Source organism: Equus asinus, chromosome 26 (assembly GCF_041296235.1).
Source record: "Equus asinus isolate D_3611 breed Donkey chromosome 26, EquAss-T2T_v2, whole genome shotgun sequence".
NCBI classification, from domain to species: Eukaryota; Metazoa; Chordata; class Mammalia; order Perissodactyla; family Equidae; genus Equus; species Equus asinus.
The window spans coordinates 41,660,114-41,678,534 of record NC_091815.1 but is presented as its reverse complement, the minus strand read 5'-3'; the positions used below and the strand labels follow the sequence as shown (position 1 = coordinate 41,678,534).

The window sequence follows — 18,421 nt, the reverse complement described above, 5'->3', positions numbered from 1 at the left end:
GCTTCCAGCTATCAGGGGATGTCCACAAGAGTCGGCTTCTGGGAGTCTGAACAATTAAGACTCCCTAGAATTCGGACTGCCGCCCCTTTAAGAAGGAGCGAAGCCCCTTCCCCACACTTCAAGTATAGCGAGGTCATTTCCCAGCGGCCCCCAGAGCGGCTAAGCCATCGTCTCTGAGAGATTTCTGCGCGGGTTCCAGACCTGTTAGGCCGCGAGAACTACATTGCCCAGAAAGCTATGCGTTGAGCGGCAGCGGCGATCATCCAATGAAACTCCAGAAAGAGGGCATTTCCGCTAGGGCAAATAGCATTGAGGCGGGACTCCAGCGTTTGTTGTGGCGGTCCTTCCAGCGGCCGTCGGGTCTGTTTTCCCGGTCAGGGCCTCCGGCGCCGAAGCGCCGGGTCGGAGCTGAGGGGACTGACGAGTAGGCGTGGGAGGAGGCTCCGTCCCCGCGGCCCAGGCGGCTCTGAGGCTCGGCGACGCCGCCCGGGGCCCCGCACCAGGCCCGAGCCAGGGAGCGCCGCGCCCGGCGCCTCGTCTCCCGCCGCTCCCGGCCCCGCTCCGCCCCCGAGGCCGATGGCGGCGGCCGCGCGGAGGGAGCCGGCTCAGGTGAGCGCTCGGCTCCGGGCCGCCCCGCCCGCAGCGCAGCCCGAGCTCCAGCCCTCGGGCGGGCGCTGCTCCCGGGCCTGCAGCCCAGGCCCCGGGGCCGGGCCGGGGAGGCGCTCGTGGGGCCTGTGGCTGCGGGCGGGGGTCCCGGGCGGAGGGGGCGGCGGGGCCGGGAACATGGGAGAAACTTGGGGTCCGTGTTGCTTCTTCAGGGAAGCACAGTTGGGTAGAGTCGCCGCTGCCGTCGCAGGCTGAGGGGCTGCACCGTCCTTCTCAGGCCCTTGGGAGCCGTGGAGAATTTTGAGCAAAAGAGAGACAGGATCTGAGTGCTGGTTTGAAAAATCCCCTAAAGTCTGTTCAGTTCAAGAACAGAGTGCAGAGGGTGGTGAGGAAGTTGAGGCAGAGGGAGGTCGAGAGCGCACAGCTCATCGCAGCACAGGGGCAGCATAGGGGTTAGACGGTCCCTCCGAGGGTTCCTGTTCTGGTGCCTGCCAGGAGTGGAGGGAAGGCCAGAGCCTATGGAGCACCGCCATGTCACGTCCCTCTAAGACCTGCCTCTCCCCAGGTTTCCATGGCTGCGGGAGTGCTTTTGGAACCTATACGGGTAAGTGGAGGTTGTCCCAGTCCCACACTGGTCCCATCCCATACTGTCTGCAGATTGTGGTGTCATGAGACTTCACGTGCTGCTCTCCCAGCCCTTGGGTTTGGTGACCCTTGGAGAATCCCCAAGCTCAGGGTCCTGAGTGTAGTCCAGGGATTATGTGTTGGGGTTCCCATTTCAGGCTATCATTGGAAAGAGGTGTGGAAGCTTATCACAAGAACAGGAGTCAGTATGTGGAACTGCTTGGAGGTGAAGCTGAGCTGGTTCAGGGAAGGCCAGGTCTCCTTTCTGGTGAGAAGAGACTGCAGGGATGGGGTAGGGAGGCAGAAGTAAGTCGTGGAACCACTGCCAGTGAAGTTAGGCATCTATTCTGGAGGCCATGGAAGCTCTAGGTCACAGGAGGGAGGTGATCTTATCTAGGTCCTAACGGGCTCCATGTGATTCCAGAGTGGAAAACAGTGAACACAGTGATTAATGGGAGTGTGAGGAGAGAGCAGACACCAATGGCATGAGGGTCTGGTATCTTCTCTTATTTGCGGATCTCGGGAGGAAGATGGACATGGGGTAGATGGATGGTGAGATAGATTGTGGGTCTTCAAGAGTGAGGCCGTTAATGGTTTCATCTGTCTTTATTCTGGCAGGGAAGTGTAACCTTTGAGGACGTGGCCCTATATTTCTCCTGGGAGGAATGGGATCTCCTTGATGAGGCTCAGAGACGCCTGTACCACGATGTGATGATGGAGAACTTGGCACTTACATCCTCTCTGGGTAAGACTCACACTCACCCCGTGCCCTGGACAAGGCTCTGCCTTTCTCTTTTCCACAGGGGCGGCTGTGTCTTTCTTGCCTCTGAACCATGGGCACTGCTTCTTTCTCCTTTCCCTGAGTGGGTGCTGTGGTTACTGGGATGTGCTGAGTGCATCCCCACTTCTCTTCCCTTATGACCCCAACCAACGCCTGCTTCCCCAAAAGCCTCACAGGGAAGGATTTGAGATCAGTAGTCTTGAGGTCAGCCTAATGGATCCTACATGGTCACTGCTTTCACAGATTGTTCTTGCAAGATGCTCCTCTAAGGTTCTTTTCCCTTTTTTTCTAATTGTGATAAAGTATACTTAAGAAATTTACTGTATCTAAGTGGCATTTAGTGCATTCTCATTGTTGTGCAACTATCAGAATCATGCATCCACAGAAGTTTTTCATCTTGCATACTGAAACTACCCATTAAACAATACCTCCCCCCGTCCACTGGCAACCACCCTTCTACTTTCTGTATCTATGAATTTGACTACTCTAAATATCTCATATGAGTAGAATCACATGGTAGTTGTCCCTTTCTGTCTGGCTATTTCACTTAGCATAATATCTTAAAGGTTCGTCTGTGTTGTAGCGTGTGTCGGAATTTCCTTCTTTTTTAAGACTTAATCTGATGTATGTATGTACGTACCACATTTTGTTTGTCCATTCATCCATCAATGGACACTTGGATTGCTTCCACCGTTTGGCTGTTATAAGTAGTGCTGCTAGGAACATGTACGTACAGATATCTTTTAGTGTCCCTACTTTAATTCTTTTGGCTATATATCCAGAACTGGAATTGCTGCATCATATGATAATTGTATTTTTAATTCTTTGAGGAACCACCGTACTGTTTTCCCCATCAGCTGCACTATTTTATAGTTCTACCAGGAGTGCACAAAGGTTCCAGTTTCTCGGTCCTTGCCAACATTTGTTTTCTGTTTTTCTGTTAATAGCCATCCTGTGAGTGTGAAGTTGTGTCTCATTTTGGTTTTAATTTGCCCTTCTCTAACGGTTAGTAGTGTTAAGCATCTTTTTGTATACTTATTGGCCATTTGTATATCTTCTTTAGAGAAAGGTCTGTTCAAGTCTTTTGCTCATTTTTGAATCAAGTTGTTTGGTTTTTTTGTTGTTGAGTTTTAGTTGTCTATATATTCTAGATATTAATCCCTTCTCAGATATGTGATTTGCAAATATTTTCTCCCATTCTGTGGGTTGCTTTTTTTACTATTTTTATAGTGTCTTTTGATATACAAAAGTTGTTAATTGTGATGAAGTCCAGTTTCCCTGTTTTTCTTTTGTTGCTTGTGCCTTTGATGTTGTATCCAAGGAATCATTGCCGAATGCAATGTCAGGAAGCTTTTCCTCTTACGTTTCCTTTTAAGAATTTTATTGTTATAGCTCTTGAGTTTTGATTTTTGATCCATTTTGAGTTAATTTTTATATATGGTGTAAGGTAAGAGTCCAACTTCATTTTTATGCATGTGGATATCCAGTTTTCCCAGCACCGTGTCTTTAAAAGTCTGTTCTTCCCCCATTGAATGGCCTTCGCCTCTTTGTTGAAAATCATTTGACCACATGTATATACGGGCTCTTTATTCTATTCCTTGGTCTACATGTCTGTCTTTATGCCCGTGTCACACTGTTTTGATTACTGTAGCTTTGCAGCAAGATCTGAAATTAAGAAGTGTGACTCCTCCAACTTTGGCCTTTTTCAGGATTATTTTGGCTATTCAGTGTCCCTTGAGATTCCATATGAAGTTTAGGTCGAATTTTGTATATTACTGCAAAAAATGTCGTCGGGATTTTGATAGGATTGCATTGAATCTGTAAATGGCTTTGGGTAGTATTGACATCTTAACAATATTAAGTCTTCCAGTCCGTGAATATAAATGTCTTTCCATTTATTAATGTCTCTTTAATACTTTTTAGCAATGTTTTGTAATTTTTAGTGCCCATGTGTTTTACTTCTTTGGTTAATTTCTGAGTATTCTTTTCATACTATTATAAGTGTGTTGTTTTTCTTTGTTTCCTTTTAGAATGTTCATTATCAGTGTATAGAAATACAACTGACTTTTTGTTCTATTTGTATCCTGTTACTTTGCTGAATTCATTCATTCTAACGGTTTTTTTGTGAAATCTTTAGGGTTTTCTGTGTATAATGTATTCATGGGCAGAGATCATTTTACTTCTTCCTTTCCCTTTTGGATGCCTTCTGTTTCTTTTTCTTGCCTAATTACTCTGTCTAGAACTTCCAGTACAGTGTTGAATAGTAGTGGCGAAAGCTGGCATCCTTTTCTTGTTCCTGATCTTGGAGGAAAAGTTTTCAGTCTTTCACCATTGAGTATTAGCCATTGATTTTTAATTTTTTGCTTTTATTATGTTAAGGTAGTTTCTTTCTATTCCTAGTTTGTTGAGTATTTTCATCATGAAAAGTGTTAAATTTTGTCACATGCTTTTTGTGCATCTATTGAGATGATCATATGATTTTTTCCTTTTCTGTTAATGTGGTATTATTACATTGATTGATTGTATATTGAACCATCCTTGCATTCTGGGAATAAATCTCAGTTGGTTGTGGTGTATATAATCGTCTTAATATGCTGAATTCAGTTTGCTAGTATTTTGTTGATCATTTTTGCATCAATGATCATCAAGTATATTGATCTGTAGTTTTCTTTTCTTGTAGTGTCTTTGTCTGTTTTTGATATCAGAGTAATGCTGGCCTCATAGATTGAGTGTAGAAGTGTTCTCTGTTCATTTTCTTGCAAGAGTTTGAAAAGGAAAGGTTATAGTTCTTCATTAAATAGTTGATAGAATTCACTAGTGAGGCCTACAGGTCCAGGGCTTTTCTTTGTCAAGTTTTTGATTAGTGATTCAGTCTCCATAACTAGTACTTTTTATAATATCTCTTATTTCAGTGGAGTTGGCAGTAATGTCCCCACTTTCATTTTAGTATTTTGAATCTTCTAATTTTATTTTTAGTCAATCTAAGGTAAAGGTTTGCCAATTTTGGTAGTCTTTTTAAAGAACCAACTTTTGGTTTTGTTGATTTTTCTCTATTGTTTCTCTCTTCTCTACTTATCTCAGATCTGATCTTGATTATTCCTTTTTTTCTGTTAGCTTTGGATTTAGTTTGTTCTTTTTGTAGTTCCTTATATTGTAAAGTTAGGCTGTTGACTTGAGACTTTTCTCCTTTTTTAATGTAAGTGTTTATAGTTATAAATTTCCCCCTTAGCACTGCTTTTGCTGCATCACACAATTGTATACTGTGTTTCATTTTCATTTATCTCTAAGTATTTTCTAATTTCCCTTATAGTTCTTCTTTGATCCATTGGTTGTTTAATTTCCACATTTGTGACTTTTCCAGTTTTCCTTCAGTTTTTGATTTCTAACTTCCTCCCATTGTGGAAAGATACTTTGTGTGATGTCTCTATTTTTAAATCTAATAAGGCTTATTTGTGGCCTAACATATGCTTATCCTAGAAAATGTCCCATGTGCACCTGAGAGGAATGTGTTTTCTGTCGTTGTTGGGTAGGGTGTTCTGTATATACTTATTGGATCTAGTTAGTTTATTGTGTTGTTCAGTTCCTCTACTTCCTTCTATGTGTTTATTCTATCTATAATTGAGAGTGGGGTATTGATGTCTCCAACTATTAATGTAGAACTGTCTGTTTCTCCTTTCAGTTCTGTTAATTTTTGCTTCATATATTTTGCTGGTCTCTTATTGGGAGCATAAATGTTTATAATTTTTATATCTTGTATATTGAATCTTTTATTTATATATAATATCCTTATTTGTCTCTTAAAAACTTTTTTGATGCAAAGTCTCTATCGTCTGGATATTAGTATAGCCATCCCTGCTCTCTTTACGTTACTATTTGCACGGAATCTGTTTTCCCAAACTTTTGCTTTCAATTTCTTTGTGTCTTTCGGTCTTAAGTATGTGTCTTGTAGATGGCATATAGTTGCATCATATTTTATCCATTCTGCTAGTCTTTTTCTTTTGCTTGGAGAATTTAATCCATTTACATTTAGAGTAATCATTGATGAGGAGGGACTTCTGTCATTTTGCTGTTTGTTTTCTATATGCCTTATAGCTTTTTTGTCCCTTAATTCCTGCATTATTGTCTTTTTTGTTCAGTTGGGGTTTTGTAGGGAAATGTTTTAATTCTTTTGTTGTTTCCTTTATGTACTTTCTGTAGCTATTTTTTTTGTAGTTACCATGGGGATTACATGTAGCATATTAAAATTGTAATACCTAATTTAAATTTATACAAACTTCAATTTTTTTTTAAAAAAAACTCTGCTTCTATACAGCTTCATCACCGCCTCCCAGTTATTGATGTCACAGAATTGCATCTTTATATGTTGTGTGTCCAAAAACTTAGACTAATAATTGTTTTCCAAGTATTACTCTCTTAAATAACGTAGAAAACAAATAGTGGCATTATAGGTTCAAGTTACAATAAAACCAGCTTTTATAATTGTGGATGTATTTAACTTTATCAAAGATCTTTATTTCTTTAAATGGCTTTAGGTTACCGTCTAGTGTCCTTTCATTTCAACCTGAAGGACTCCCTTTAGTATTTCTTGCAGGACATACCTAGTAGTAAGGAATTTCCTTGGCATTTGTTTATCTATGTTGCCTTAATTCCAGCCCCCCCCCCCTTTTTTTTGGTGAGGAAGATTGGCCCTTAGCTGAAAACTGGACAATCCTCCTCATTTTGTTTGAGGAAGACTGTCACTGACCCAACATCTGTGCCAATCCTCCTCTATTTTATGTGGGATACCGCCACAGTGTGGCTTGATGAGCTTTGCTAGGTCTGTGCCCAGGATCTGAACCTGCAAACCATGGGCCGTGAAAGCAGAGCACGCAAATTTAGCCACTATGCCACTGGGCCTCCCTGCTCTGCCCATTTTTTGGTCAGGTTGTTAGTCTTTTTGTTATTGAGTTATATGAGTTCTTCATATATTTTGGCGATTAACCCCTTGTCGGATGTATGATTTGTAAATATTTTCTCCCAATTGGGTTGTCTTTTCGTTTTGTTCATGATGTCCTTTGCCTTACAGAAACTTTTTAGTCTGATGTGATCCCCTTTGTTTATTTTTTCACTTGTTTCCCATTCCTAGGTAGACTTGATATTCAAAAAGATTCTGCTGAGACTGATGTCAAAGAGTATACTGCCTCATTTTCTTCTAGGAGTTTTATGGTTTCAGGTCTTGCCTTCAAGTCTTTGATCATTTTCAGTCAATTTTTGTGTATGGTGTAAGATAATGGTCTACTTTCATCCTTTTGCATGTGGCTGTCCAGTTTTCCCAACTTTATTTATTGAAGACACTTTTCTTTCTCCATTGTATAGTCTTGACTCATTTGTCAAAGATTAGCTATCCATGAATGTGTGGTTTTATTTCTGGGCTTTCAATTCTGTTCCATTATCTGTGTGTCTGTTTTTGGAGTCTTTTCTTGTTCCATACAAATTTCAGGATTCTTTGTTCTATTTCCATGAAGAATATCATTGGGATTCTGACTGGGATTGCATTGACCCTGTAGATTGCTTTAGGTAGTATGGACATTTTAACTATGTTTATTCTTCCAATCCATGAGCGTGGGCTGTCTTTCCATTTCTTTATGTCGTGCTCAGTTTCTTTCAGTTGTGTGTCTTACAGTTTTCAGTGTATAGATCTTTCAAATCCTTGGTTACATTTATTCCTAGATACTTTATTCTTTTTGTTGCGATTGTAAATGGGATTGTATTCTTGACTTCTCTTTCTGCTAATTCATTATTAGTGTATAGAAATGCAACTGAGTTTTGTAAGTTGATACTGTACCCTGGAACTTTGCTGTAGTTCTTGATTATTTCTAATAGCTTTCTGGTGGATTCTTTAGAATTTTCCATATGTAGAATCATGTCATCTGCAAACAGCGAGAGTATTACTTCTTCCTTTCCAATTTGGATATCTTTTATTTTCTTTTTCTTGCCTAATTGCTCTGGCCAAAACCTCCAGTACTATGTTGAATAGTAGTGGCAAGAGTGGACACCTTGGTCTTGTTCCTGTTCTCAGAGGAATGGCTTTCAGTTTTTCTCTGAGTATGATGTTGGCTGTGGGTTTGTCATGTATGACCTTTAATATGTTGAGGTACTTTCCTTCTATACCCATTTTATTGAGAGTTTTTATCATAAATGGATGTTGGATCTTGTCAAATGCTTTCTCTGCATCTATTTGGGATGATTATGTGATTTTTATTACTTATTTTGTTAATGTAGTGTATCACATTGACTTGCAGATGTTGAACCATCCCTGTGTCCCTGGTATAAATCCCACTTGATCATGGTGTATGATCTTTTTAATGTATTGCTGTATTTGATTTGCCAATATTTTGTTCAGGATTTTTGCTTCTATGTTCATCAGTGGTATGGGCCTGTAATTTTCCTTCTTTGTGTTGTGCCTTGTCTGATTTTGGTATTAGTGTAATGTTGGCCTTATAGCATGAGTTAGGAAGGTTCCATATTCTTTAATATTTTGGAATAATTTGAGAAGGACAAGTATTAAATCTTTGAGTGTTTGGTAGAATTCTCCAGAGAGCCATCTGGTCCTGGACTTTTGTTCTTTGGTAGGTTTTTGGTTACTGTTTCAATCTCTTTATTTGTGATTGGTCTGTTCAGATTCCCTATTTCTTCTTGATTCAGTTTTGGAAGGTTGTATGAGTCTAAAAATTTATCCATCTCTTCTACGTTATCCATTAGGCTGGCGTTTATTTGAGCTGTCTGACTTTTTTTCTTTTTCTTTTTTTTTTCCTTTTTCTCCCCAAAGCCCCCCAGTACATAGTTGTATATTCTTCATTGTGGGTCCTTCTAGTTGTAGCATGTGGGACGCTGCCTCAGCATGGTTTGATGAGCAGTGCCATGTCCACGCCCAGGATTCTAACCAACGAAACAGTGGGCCGCCTGCAGTGGAGCGCGCAAACTTAACCACTCGGCCACGGGGCCAGCCCCCGTCTGACTTTTTTTCTTAGCGAGTCTGGCTAAGGGTTTGCCGATTTTGTTGTCTTCTCCAAGAACCAGCTTAGTTTCATTGATCCTTTCTATTGTTTTTTAGTCGTTATTTCATTTATTTCTGCTCTAGATTTTATTATTTCCTTCCTTCTGCTGACTTTGGGCCTTGTTCTTTTCTAGTTCTGTTAGGTGTGGTTTAAGATTACCTAGTGGAAATTTTTCTTGTTTGTTGAGGTAGACCTGTATTGCTATAAATTTCCCTCTTAGGACTGTTTTTGCTGCATCCCATAAAAGTTGGTATGTTGTGTTTTCGTTTTCATTTGTCTTTGGGTATTTTTTTATTTCTTCTTTGTTTCTTCATTGATCCAGTGGTTGTTCAGTAGCATGTTGTTTAGTTTCCTCATATTTGTGACTTTCCCTGCCTTTTTCTTTTCTTTTCTTTTAGGAAGATTAGCCCTGAGCTAACTGCTGCCAATCCTCTTTTTGCTGAGGAAGACTGGCCCTGAGCTAACATCCATGCCCATCTTCCTCTACTTTATATATGGACACCTACCATAGCATGGCTTTTGCCAAGTGGTGCTAAGTCCACACCTGGGATCCGAACCAGCGAACCCCCGGCTGCCACCGGGCTGGCCCCTCCCTGCCTTTTTCTTGTAGCTGACTTCTAGTTTCTTAGCATTGTGGTCAAAAAAGATGCTTGATATGATTTCAGCCTTCTTAAGTTTTTGAGGCTTGCCTTGTTTCCCAGCATATGGTCTGTCTTTGAGAATGTTCCATGTGCACTTGAGAAGAAGGTGTATTCTGTTGATTTGGGATGGAATGTTCTACATATTTCTAAGTCCATCTAGTTTGGTATTTCATTTAAGGCCACTGTTTCCTTGTTGACTTTCTGTCTGAATGACCCATCCATTGATGTAAGTGGGGTGTTGAGGTCCCTTACTATTATTGTATTGCTTGTCAGTTTCTCCCATTAGGTACATTAATAGTTGCTTTTCGTACTTTGGTGCTCTTGTGTTAGGTGCATATATATTTGTATATATTATGTCCTCTTGGTGGAATGTCCCTTTTATCATTATATATTGATTTTCTTTGTCTCTCATTGTCCTTTTTTATCTTGAAGTCTTCTTTGATGTAAGTATGGCAACACCTGCTTTCTTTGCTTGCCATTTGCTTGGAGTATCATTTTCCATCCCTTCACTCTGAGTCTGTGTTTGTCCTTAGAGCTGAGATGTCTTTGGTGGAGGCAGCATATTGTTGGGTCTTGTTTTTTAATCCTTCCAGCCATTCTGTGTCTTTTGATTGGATAACTCTATCCATTTACATTAAAAGTGATTATTGTTGTATGAGGGCTTAATACCGACATTTTGTCACTTGTTTTCCAGTTGTTTTATATTTCTATTGTTTCCTTTTCCTTGTATTTCTGACTGCCATTTCAGTTTGGTGGTTTTCACTGATGGTTTTCTCAATTTTCTCTTTATTTATGATTTGTGGCTCTGTTCTGATTTTTTGTTAAGTGGTACCATGAGGTTTGTATAAAAGATCTCAAAGATAAGATAGTCCATTTCCTGATAGCCTGTTGACTCCATTAGCCTAAGCAGGTCCCATCCTTTTCTTCTTCCCCTTCTGAGTTATTGTTGACACAAATTATTCTTTTTTATGTGTTGTGTGTTTGAGACTAAATTGAAGTGTTTATAATTATTTTTGATACTTTCCTTCCCTTTATCTTTTATAATTTATTGTTTACTGACGTATTCTGATATAGAGCTGCAATTTGTTGGTTCTGTCTATCTCCTTGCTCACAGTTTTATAAATCTGGTTTTTTCAGATGAGAGGGCTCCTTTCAACATTTCTTGTGAGGCAAGCCTAGTGGCGATTAATTCCCTCAGCTGTTGTTTATCTGGGAAAGCTTTTATTTCTCCATCATACCTGAAGGGTAGTTTCACTGGATAGGGTATTCTTGGCTGAGCGTTTTTGTCTTTCAGTGTTTTGAATATATCATTCCATTCTCTCCTAGCTTGTAGGGTTTCTGCTGAGAAATTGGCTGAAAGCCTGATAGGAGTTCCGTTGTAGGTTGTTTTCTTCTGTCTTGCTGCCCTTAATGTTTTTTCTTTGTCATAGACTTTTGCCAGTTTTAATAGTTTATGTCTTGGAGGAGGTCATTTTGCATTGTTGTAATTAAGAGTTCTATTTGCTTCATGTACTTGTAAGTCCAGTTCTTTCCCCAGGTTTGGGAAGTTCTCAGCTATTATTTCTTTGAACAAGTTCTCTACTCCTTTCTCCCTCACTTCTCTGTCTGGAATACCTATAGTCCTTATGTTGCTTTTCCTGATGAGTCGGATATTCCTCAATTTCTTCATTTTTTAAAAATCTCAGTTCTCTCTCCTCCACCTGAAGCATTTCTGTATTTCTAACCTCTAAATCATTAATTATTTCCTCTGTGATGTCAGCTCCTTTTTTATGGTTTCTGTATTATTTTTTTATGAAATGTGTTCTTCTCTTTGGTTTTTTTTTTTTAAACTTCAGTGTCTTTGGTGAAGTATTCCTTCTCATTAATTTTATTCAGGACCTCTTTGAACTGTTTTTCTGAGTTTTCTTATAACTTGCTGAGTTTCTTTACTACAACTATTTTGAATTCTCTGTCATTTAGATTGTAAATTTCTGTGAGTTCAGGGTGGTTTTTGGAGATTTGTCATTTTCTTTCTGCTCTGAAGTGTTAATGTAGTTCTTCATACTGTTTGATGAATTGATCCTTTGCTGGCACATTTGTGATAGTGTCAGGTCGCAGATTCCACCTGCCACCAGTAGGGGCAGCAGGAGCTGTGTTTCTGATCCTGCCCCATCAGATGGAAGGTGTGCCAGTAGGGCCACTCTGCGTTTGTGCAGCCTGGCTACAGCTGCTTGATGGGTCATGCATGCATGCACTCGTGGGGCCTTTGTGCTCCCCTGGCAGGTCATTCCTGTGTGAGTGGGACTGCTGCACTGAGCAGGCGACTGGCCGAGCTACTGCACTAGGTGGGAGGAGAAGGGCACTTTCTTTAGCATGAGGGATGGCTCTGCCCTTGCAGGTAGCTTGGCTGAGCTGCTGTGCTTGGTAGGTGGGGCTCCCTTGTGAGGGCTGAGCTGTCATTCTGCAGGGAGCATTCCTGTGGGTGGGGCTGCCATGGCACAGTGGGTAATCCTGCGGGCCTGGCCACCACTCCAAAAACATTCACATCCAGTCTGGGCTGCTTCCACCTCCTCTTACAATCATGCTGGCCACTCTGTGAGGACCTGTGACCTGGATGACTGCCCCTGCAGAGGGTGAGGGGTCTGCTCACCCAGTTCCACCGCTTCACAGGGATCCAGTCCACCCACCTTCAGATGTATGGCTGTGTGAATCTCTCAGGCATCCTGTTGTGCTGTGTAGGGAATCCTCTGTTGGTTAATGAATGTCCATTTAGTTGTAACTTAGAGGGGAGAGACAAAGGGAACCACTCACTCCACCTTCATGCTGATGTCACTCAGCAGTTTCTCTTGATTTGGGTGTTTCCTTAGAATGGGCCATACTTTCCTGTTGTTCCATATGTTGTGTGATTTTTGGTTGAAAACTGGACGTTTGTATCTTATGATGTAGTAACTCTAGAAATCCAATCCTCGCCCCTTCTTAGGGTTTGCTCTTGGGTTTTATTGTGGCTAATTTGTTTGTTTAATGATTGTAGGGTGTCTCTGTGCTGGAGATTAGCGTGAGGTGTAAACTTAAGGTCTTCTGAGGTGTTTTTGAGCCTGTACCTTTCTCTGGGTGTGCACAGTGACTTTCTAAATTCCTCCGTATATGTGATTGATGTTGAGTGTCCAAGTCCTTGAATTTCTGCTTCCCAAAAGGGGAATAAAAGGAAAATCAAGGGAGGGGGGTGGAGGAATAGATGCCTGCCCTTTAAATCATGTGAAGTCAGAACAGATCCCTGATATTTATACAACAGAGTCCTATTGCCCACCTGGCTCCTGCATTCTGCTCCAGGAACATGTGTATAGCTGCCTGCCCTAGGCCTCAGAGTTAGGGAATTGGGGGAGTTGGCAGATGGATAACTGGTACCATGCTAAGAGCTGAAGTTGACCAGAATTAAATCAGTTTAGCATGTTGCAAGCCTTCAATAGACTCGAGAGTTGCAAAATAGTTGTATCAGGTTGATTCTTCCTGGGCGGTGTTGTCCAGGTGGAGAGACAGATTCCTGGTGTTTGCTTCTCTGCCATCTTCCCTCTAGCTGTGCCTGGAGGTACTTAGTATACTATTTAAGTATGTATCCTGTGATCTGTTGTGTGCTGAGTTGTTCTGGTCCAGTACTGGCCACTGACCTGTCCTGTTTCTCCCTTAGGATTTGGATCCTCCAGGCCCCATGCAGTTGCTCAGCTGGGGATAGAGGAAGACTCCTCTGTGCTTCACGGGATGGACATGACTCCAGTCTCAGCAAGATGGGCTCACAGGGGGCGTGACCCAGGTGAATGGCAATTAGGGGAAGATGTTATGTCAGGGCTGTGTTCACATCATCCCACGAACTTGTCCTGCTTGTGTTTTGATGCCATTGCCAGTGGCCACATCTCACTTCTACCTTCCTTCTCCATTCTTGACACTGTGCCAACTTGTCCTTTCTACTAGTCATTTTTATTCAGACTCCAGCTCAGGGTAATCCGCATTGTCTGGACTGCTTATTCTCACTCTCACACTGCTTCCTCCACAGTACTTTCCAACAGTGTTGTGTCCTGAATTGTGCCCATGTGTTTTAATAATCCTTGAACACCAGTTACTTTGTGCCAGTCAGGATTTCCTGGGGCTTGACATAGACTTCTGCACAGCATCACATGGCACCAGCACACGTAATGCTGCTAAAAGCCATTGACAGAAGAATAATGTGCCTTTCACTCTGGGCCTTGCCCTTGCCTTGTGTCCTGTGCCTGATAGGCCTGTCCAGTCCTGTGACCTTAGGGGCCCTAGTAGTGCATAACAGCTGCTTCCTCAGTCAGACCTCAGCTCCCTTTTACTGAAAGCAGTCCCATGGACTGGTTCCTGAATGTATCACATGTGCATTTGTGATGGTTTTGCCCCCTCCCAATAGATTCAATGTGTACTTCACTGTCACTTCTTTGCTTTCAGGTTGTTGTGTAGTGGAAGATGGAGATGCACCTTCTGAACAGAGCCTTTCTGTACAAGGAGAGTCACAGGTCGGGACTCTTAGGGCAGGTTCATCTCCCCAGAAGTCCCAGCCCTTTGAGATGGGTGGCCTGATCTTGAGAGACGTTTTGCCCTTGGCTGAGCACCAGGGAACATATCTTGGGCAGGAAACATACACATGTCAGAAACAATTCTATCTCACTGCCAACCTTCAACAGGGGCAGCACATTATAGAGAAACCCTTCAGAAGTTATGTGGACAGAGCCTCGTTTATGAAGGACTGCACAGTCCCTGCATCAGGGAAGTCCCTTACATGTGAGGAGATTGGGAAGGACTTTTTAGCCAGCATGGAATTTATCCGTCAGTATCTCACTCACACTGGGGAGAAGCCAAATAATAGTGAGTGTGAGGCTGTGTTTCGCAGTGGAAAAAGTCATCACAACTGGGGAGAATGCAAGACAGCCTTCAGCTGCACGGACACACTTGTTCAGGACCAGAGAGTCCTTGCTGGAGACGGGCTTTATGAGTGCGGCAAATGTGGAAAAGCCTGTACCCGAAGATGTAACCTCATTCAGCACCAGAAAGTTCACAGTGGGGAAAGACCGTATGAGTGCAGTGAATGTGGAAAATTCTTTACTTACTACTCCAGCTTCATTATACATCGGAGAGTTCACACTGGAGAAAGGCCTTATGAGTGTAGTGAATGTGGGAAATCTTTTAGCCAAAGCTACAGCCTCAATAGCCATAGGAAAGTTCACACTGGAGAAAAGCCTTATGCATGCAGGGAATGTGGAAAATCATTTAGCCAAAGGTCCAACCTCATTCAACATCAGAGAGTTCACACTGGAGAAAGGCCTTATGAGTGCAGCGAATGTGGAAAATCCTTTAGCCAAAACTTTAGCCTCATTTACCACCGGAGAGTTCACACTGGCGAAAGGCCTCATCATTGCAATGAATGTGGGAAATCCTTTAGTCGAAGCTCCAGCCTCATTCACCACAGGAGACTACATACTGGAGAAAGACCTTATGAGTGCAGTAAATGTGGGAAATCCTTTAAGCAAAGCTCTAGCTTCAGTTCACATCGGAAAGTCCATACGGGAGAAAGGCCTTATGAGTGTGAAGAATGTGGCAAATCTTTTAGCCATAGCTCTAACCTCAAGAACCACTGGAGAGTTCACACTGGAGAAAGACCTATTGAGTGCAGTGAATGTGGGAAATCTTTTAGCTGCAAATCTAACCTTGTTAAACACCTGAGAGTTCACACTGGTGAAAGGCCTTATGAGTGTCGGGAATGTGGAAAATCCTTTAGCCAAAGCTCCAGCCTCATTCAACACCAGAGAGTTCACACTGGAAAAAGGCCCTATGAATGCAGTGAATGTGGGAAATCCTATAGCTGCAAATCTGACCTCATTCAACACCAGAGACTTCATGCTGGAGAAAAGCCTTAGATGTAGAGGACGTGCAATTTCCTTTTAGTATAATTACACTGGAAGAGAGAACTTAGGAGGGTGCCATTTACCTTAATTAAAGCCAGTACATCTGAAAATCCACAGCGGGCAGATTCTCCTTAAGTTCCAGTTATGTGGGAATCTTTAAAGAGCTGTGTTAGATTTTCTAACCTGCCCAGGGCCCTTGCCAGATTTATGTCACTGCCAGTTTCTGTGACAGAATTCATTCCACCTCTGCCACCTGGCAGGTCCACACAGTGTGCATTGGGTACCACACCAGTATGTTCGGGGAAGCTGGCCTCTATCCCCTCCTAATTTGTTGGAGGAAATGCTGAATTCTGCTGGTGACTTGTTGGAGTTTATATTTTCAAGAACATGTCTGTTTCATGTGACACTTCTCTTGGGTTTTCCCAACCTCTAAGTCACCAACCTGGGTGTTGCCTGACTTACTGCTTTGTTTTTTGCAATAATAAAGGCATTGTTTAAGCCACCTTTCATCTTGGGGTTCTGTTCCCTGTGTGAGGTGATTTGAACACTTGGGCTCGGCCAGCATTAAGTAGTGAACAGCTTTTGTGGGGGTCCAGTGCTTTGTGTGTCTCAGAGACAACAGTATGATGGAAGAATATACCTCTCTTTTCTTTTTTTTTTTGTTTTAAAGATTTTTTATTTTTTTCCTTTTTCTCCCCAAAGCCCCCTGGTACATAGGTGTATATTTTTAGTTGTGGCTCCTTCTGGTTGTGGCATGTGGGACGCTGCCTCAGCATGGCCTGATGAGCAGTGCCATCTCTGTGCCCAGGATTTGAACTGGCAAAACCCTGAGCCGCCGAAGCAGAGTGCGCAAACTTCACTTGGCCACGGGGCCGGCCCCATATACCTCTCTTTTCAATTTTGGCCTTATTTACATTATTTCTCAAGATCTCCTAGGAAAGACTCTAGGGCTTTGTAGTCCTAATTTGTGGACTGGGTGTCAGGATTTTTTGTGAGCTCAGAGAATACCCTGAGGAGTAAGGAAGTTTGTGACAACCTCCAATGCTTCTTGGAACAGTATGAATTGCTTTTCTTGTTTATGATGGCCATCACATAATGCTCAGCGTGTCTAGGGGAATCTCTCACAAGAATCTCTGCCCAAGATCCTGCAAGGAGCCATGTGTCCTCATACCCAGAATTCACTAGGCTAGGGTCATTGTAAGACTACAGGGCCCTGGGGGAACCATAACTGGTATACTAACACTGGAGTGAAGGAGACTGAATTAAATGGAATGTGCCCCTTCTAAAATTACATCAACAAATACCCCAGTGACTGTGACTGTGAAGGATCAGTGTGCACAGAAATTCTCAGGACCTCCAGGCATGTGTATGTTTTGTAGTTGAGATCATTGTCAGAGAAAATAAAGCTACTGGTTTTGTGGATCCCCTTAGCCTTTCTGGGGTATTCACCAGAAGGCCATTGCTACACAGGCAGGAAAACAAGCATAGATTGAAGTGAGATCCCTTAGTCCAGTGATGTGGCTCTGTGACCTAGCCAGCATTCCTGTTGACCCAGGTGGAAACAAACTTCGTTGTTCATCGATATTTGCTACCAGTAAGGCAAGGCTGCTCCTCCAAGGTCATCAGGAAAGAGAGTCAATATAGGATTGCCAAGCCTGATTTTCTGAAAAGAGTATGAGATCTACGTTTTTCTTTTGAACCATTTTATAAAGCTTTTTTCAGGTATAGTTGACATGCAATATACTGCACCTATTTGAAGTGTACAATTTAATTTTGACATACATATATAAGCCCATGAAACCTCATCCTAATCATGATAATGAACATGTCCATCACCCCTAATTTACCTCATGATATTTATAATCTGTCCTTGCCATCCCCAGGCCTCTAAGCAACCATTGATTTACCTTTATTTATAATAGATGAATTTGTATTTTCTAGAATTTTATATGATTTGATTCATAAAGTGTTTATTTTTTTCTCATTTCATTCATGGTTCTTAATTATTTTGAGATTCTTCAATGATGCTTATTTGAGTAGTTCATTCTTTTTATCGTGAGTAGTATCTTGCCATGGATATTCCATTTGTTTGTCCATTCATCTGTTTATGGGCATTTGGGTTACTTCCAGTTTTGACTGTTGAAAATGGAGCTGCTGAAACATTTGTCTATGATACTCTTTGTGTATGTATGTTTCACTTCTCTTGTGTTAGTAACCCAAAGTAAAATGCCTGAGTCATAGAATAGGTGAATGTTTAAGTTATTAATAAACATCTAAACTGTTATCTAGAATGGTTGTTCACTTTTGCATACCCACCGGGGTATGTGTGTCTTCCAGTTATCCCACATCCTTGGAAATACTTGGTATGCTCAGTCATTTGAAATTAGCCTTTTAATAAGCAACTAGTATTAGTTGCATTTCCCTAACGATTCATCATATTGAGCATTTTTTCATGTGTTAATTTGCCATCTGTGTATCTTCAGTAGAATGTCTGTTCATATCTTTTACCTATTTTTTAATATGAATTGTGGCTTTTTCCCTTTTTATTAACAAATAAACTCATTTTTGTTCCTCTTTTTTGTATTATGACCACATACACTTTTAAGTATAATCTGCATTATTCACATATTCTCAAGTTTAGACTTCCAATAATATAATTAGTTAAATCTTGGTTCTGCTTTAGTGTTTTCCAATTTCCCTGGTGTAAATACTCCCACATGGCCAGTTACATGATGTCACTGAACACAGACTTGGGAAGACTTGCCAGAGGCATGTCATTCTGTTTCTACCATAATGATTCAATGGCTGCAAATAACCTCGACAACATGGAGGTGATAA

At 41.7% G+C, this 18,421-nt stretch overlaps 1 protein-coding gene across 3 annotated transcripts; it reads left to right on the top strand.

Moving 5' to 3' along the window:
- The first annotated feature begins 297 nt into the window (after positions 1 to 297).
- ZNF211 (zinc finger protein 211) lies at positions 298 to 18,159 on the top strand. 3 transcript variants are annotated; one of them, XM_070498693.1, is made up of 5 exons: positions 298 to 609; positions 1,102 to 1,210; positions 1,849 to 1,975; positions 13,354 to 13,476; positions 14,130 to 18,159. In XM_070498693.1, exons 2-5 carry the CDS (start codon positions 1,178 to 1,180, stop codon positions 15,593 to 15,595), a joined length of 1,749 nt encoding a protein of 582 aa, XP_070354794.1. In that variant the 5' UTR covers positions 298 to 609; positions 1,102 to 1,177; the 3' UTR covers positions 15,596 to 18,159. The 3 variants fall into 3 exon arrangements, with proteins under 3 accessions (XP_070354794.1, XP_044615126.1, XP_044615123.1); XM_044759188.2 differs by having other exon boundaries at positions 312 to 609; positions 1,172 to 1,210; XM_044759191.2 differs by lacking the exon at positions 1,102 to 1,210 and having other exon boundaries at positions 299 to 609.
- The last annotated feature ends 262 nt before the right edge of the window (positions 18,160 to 18,421 follow it).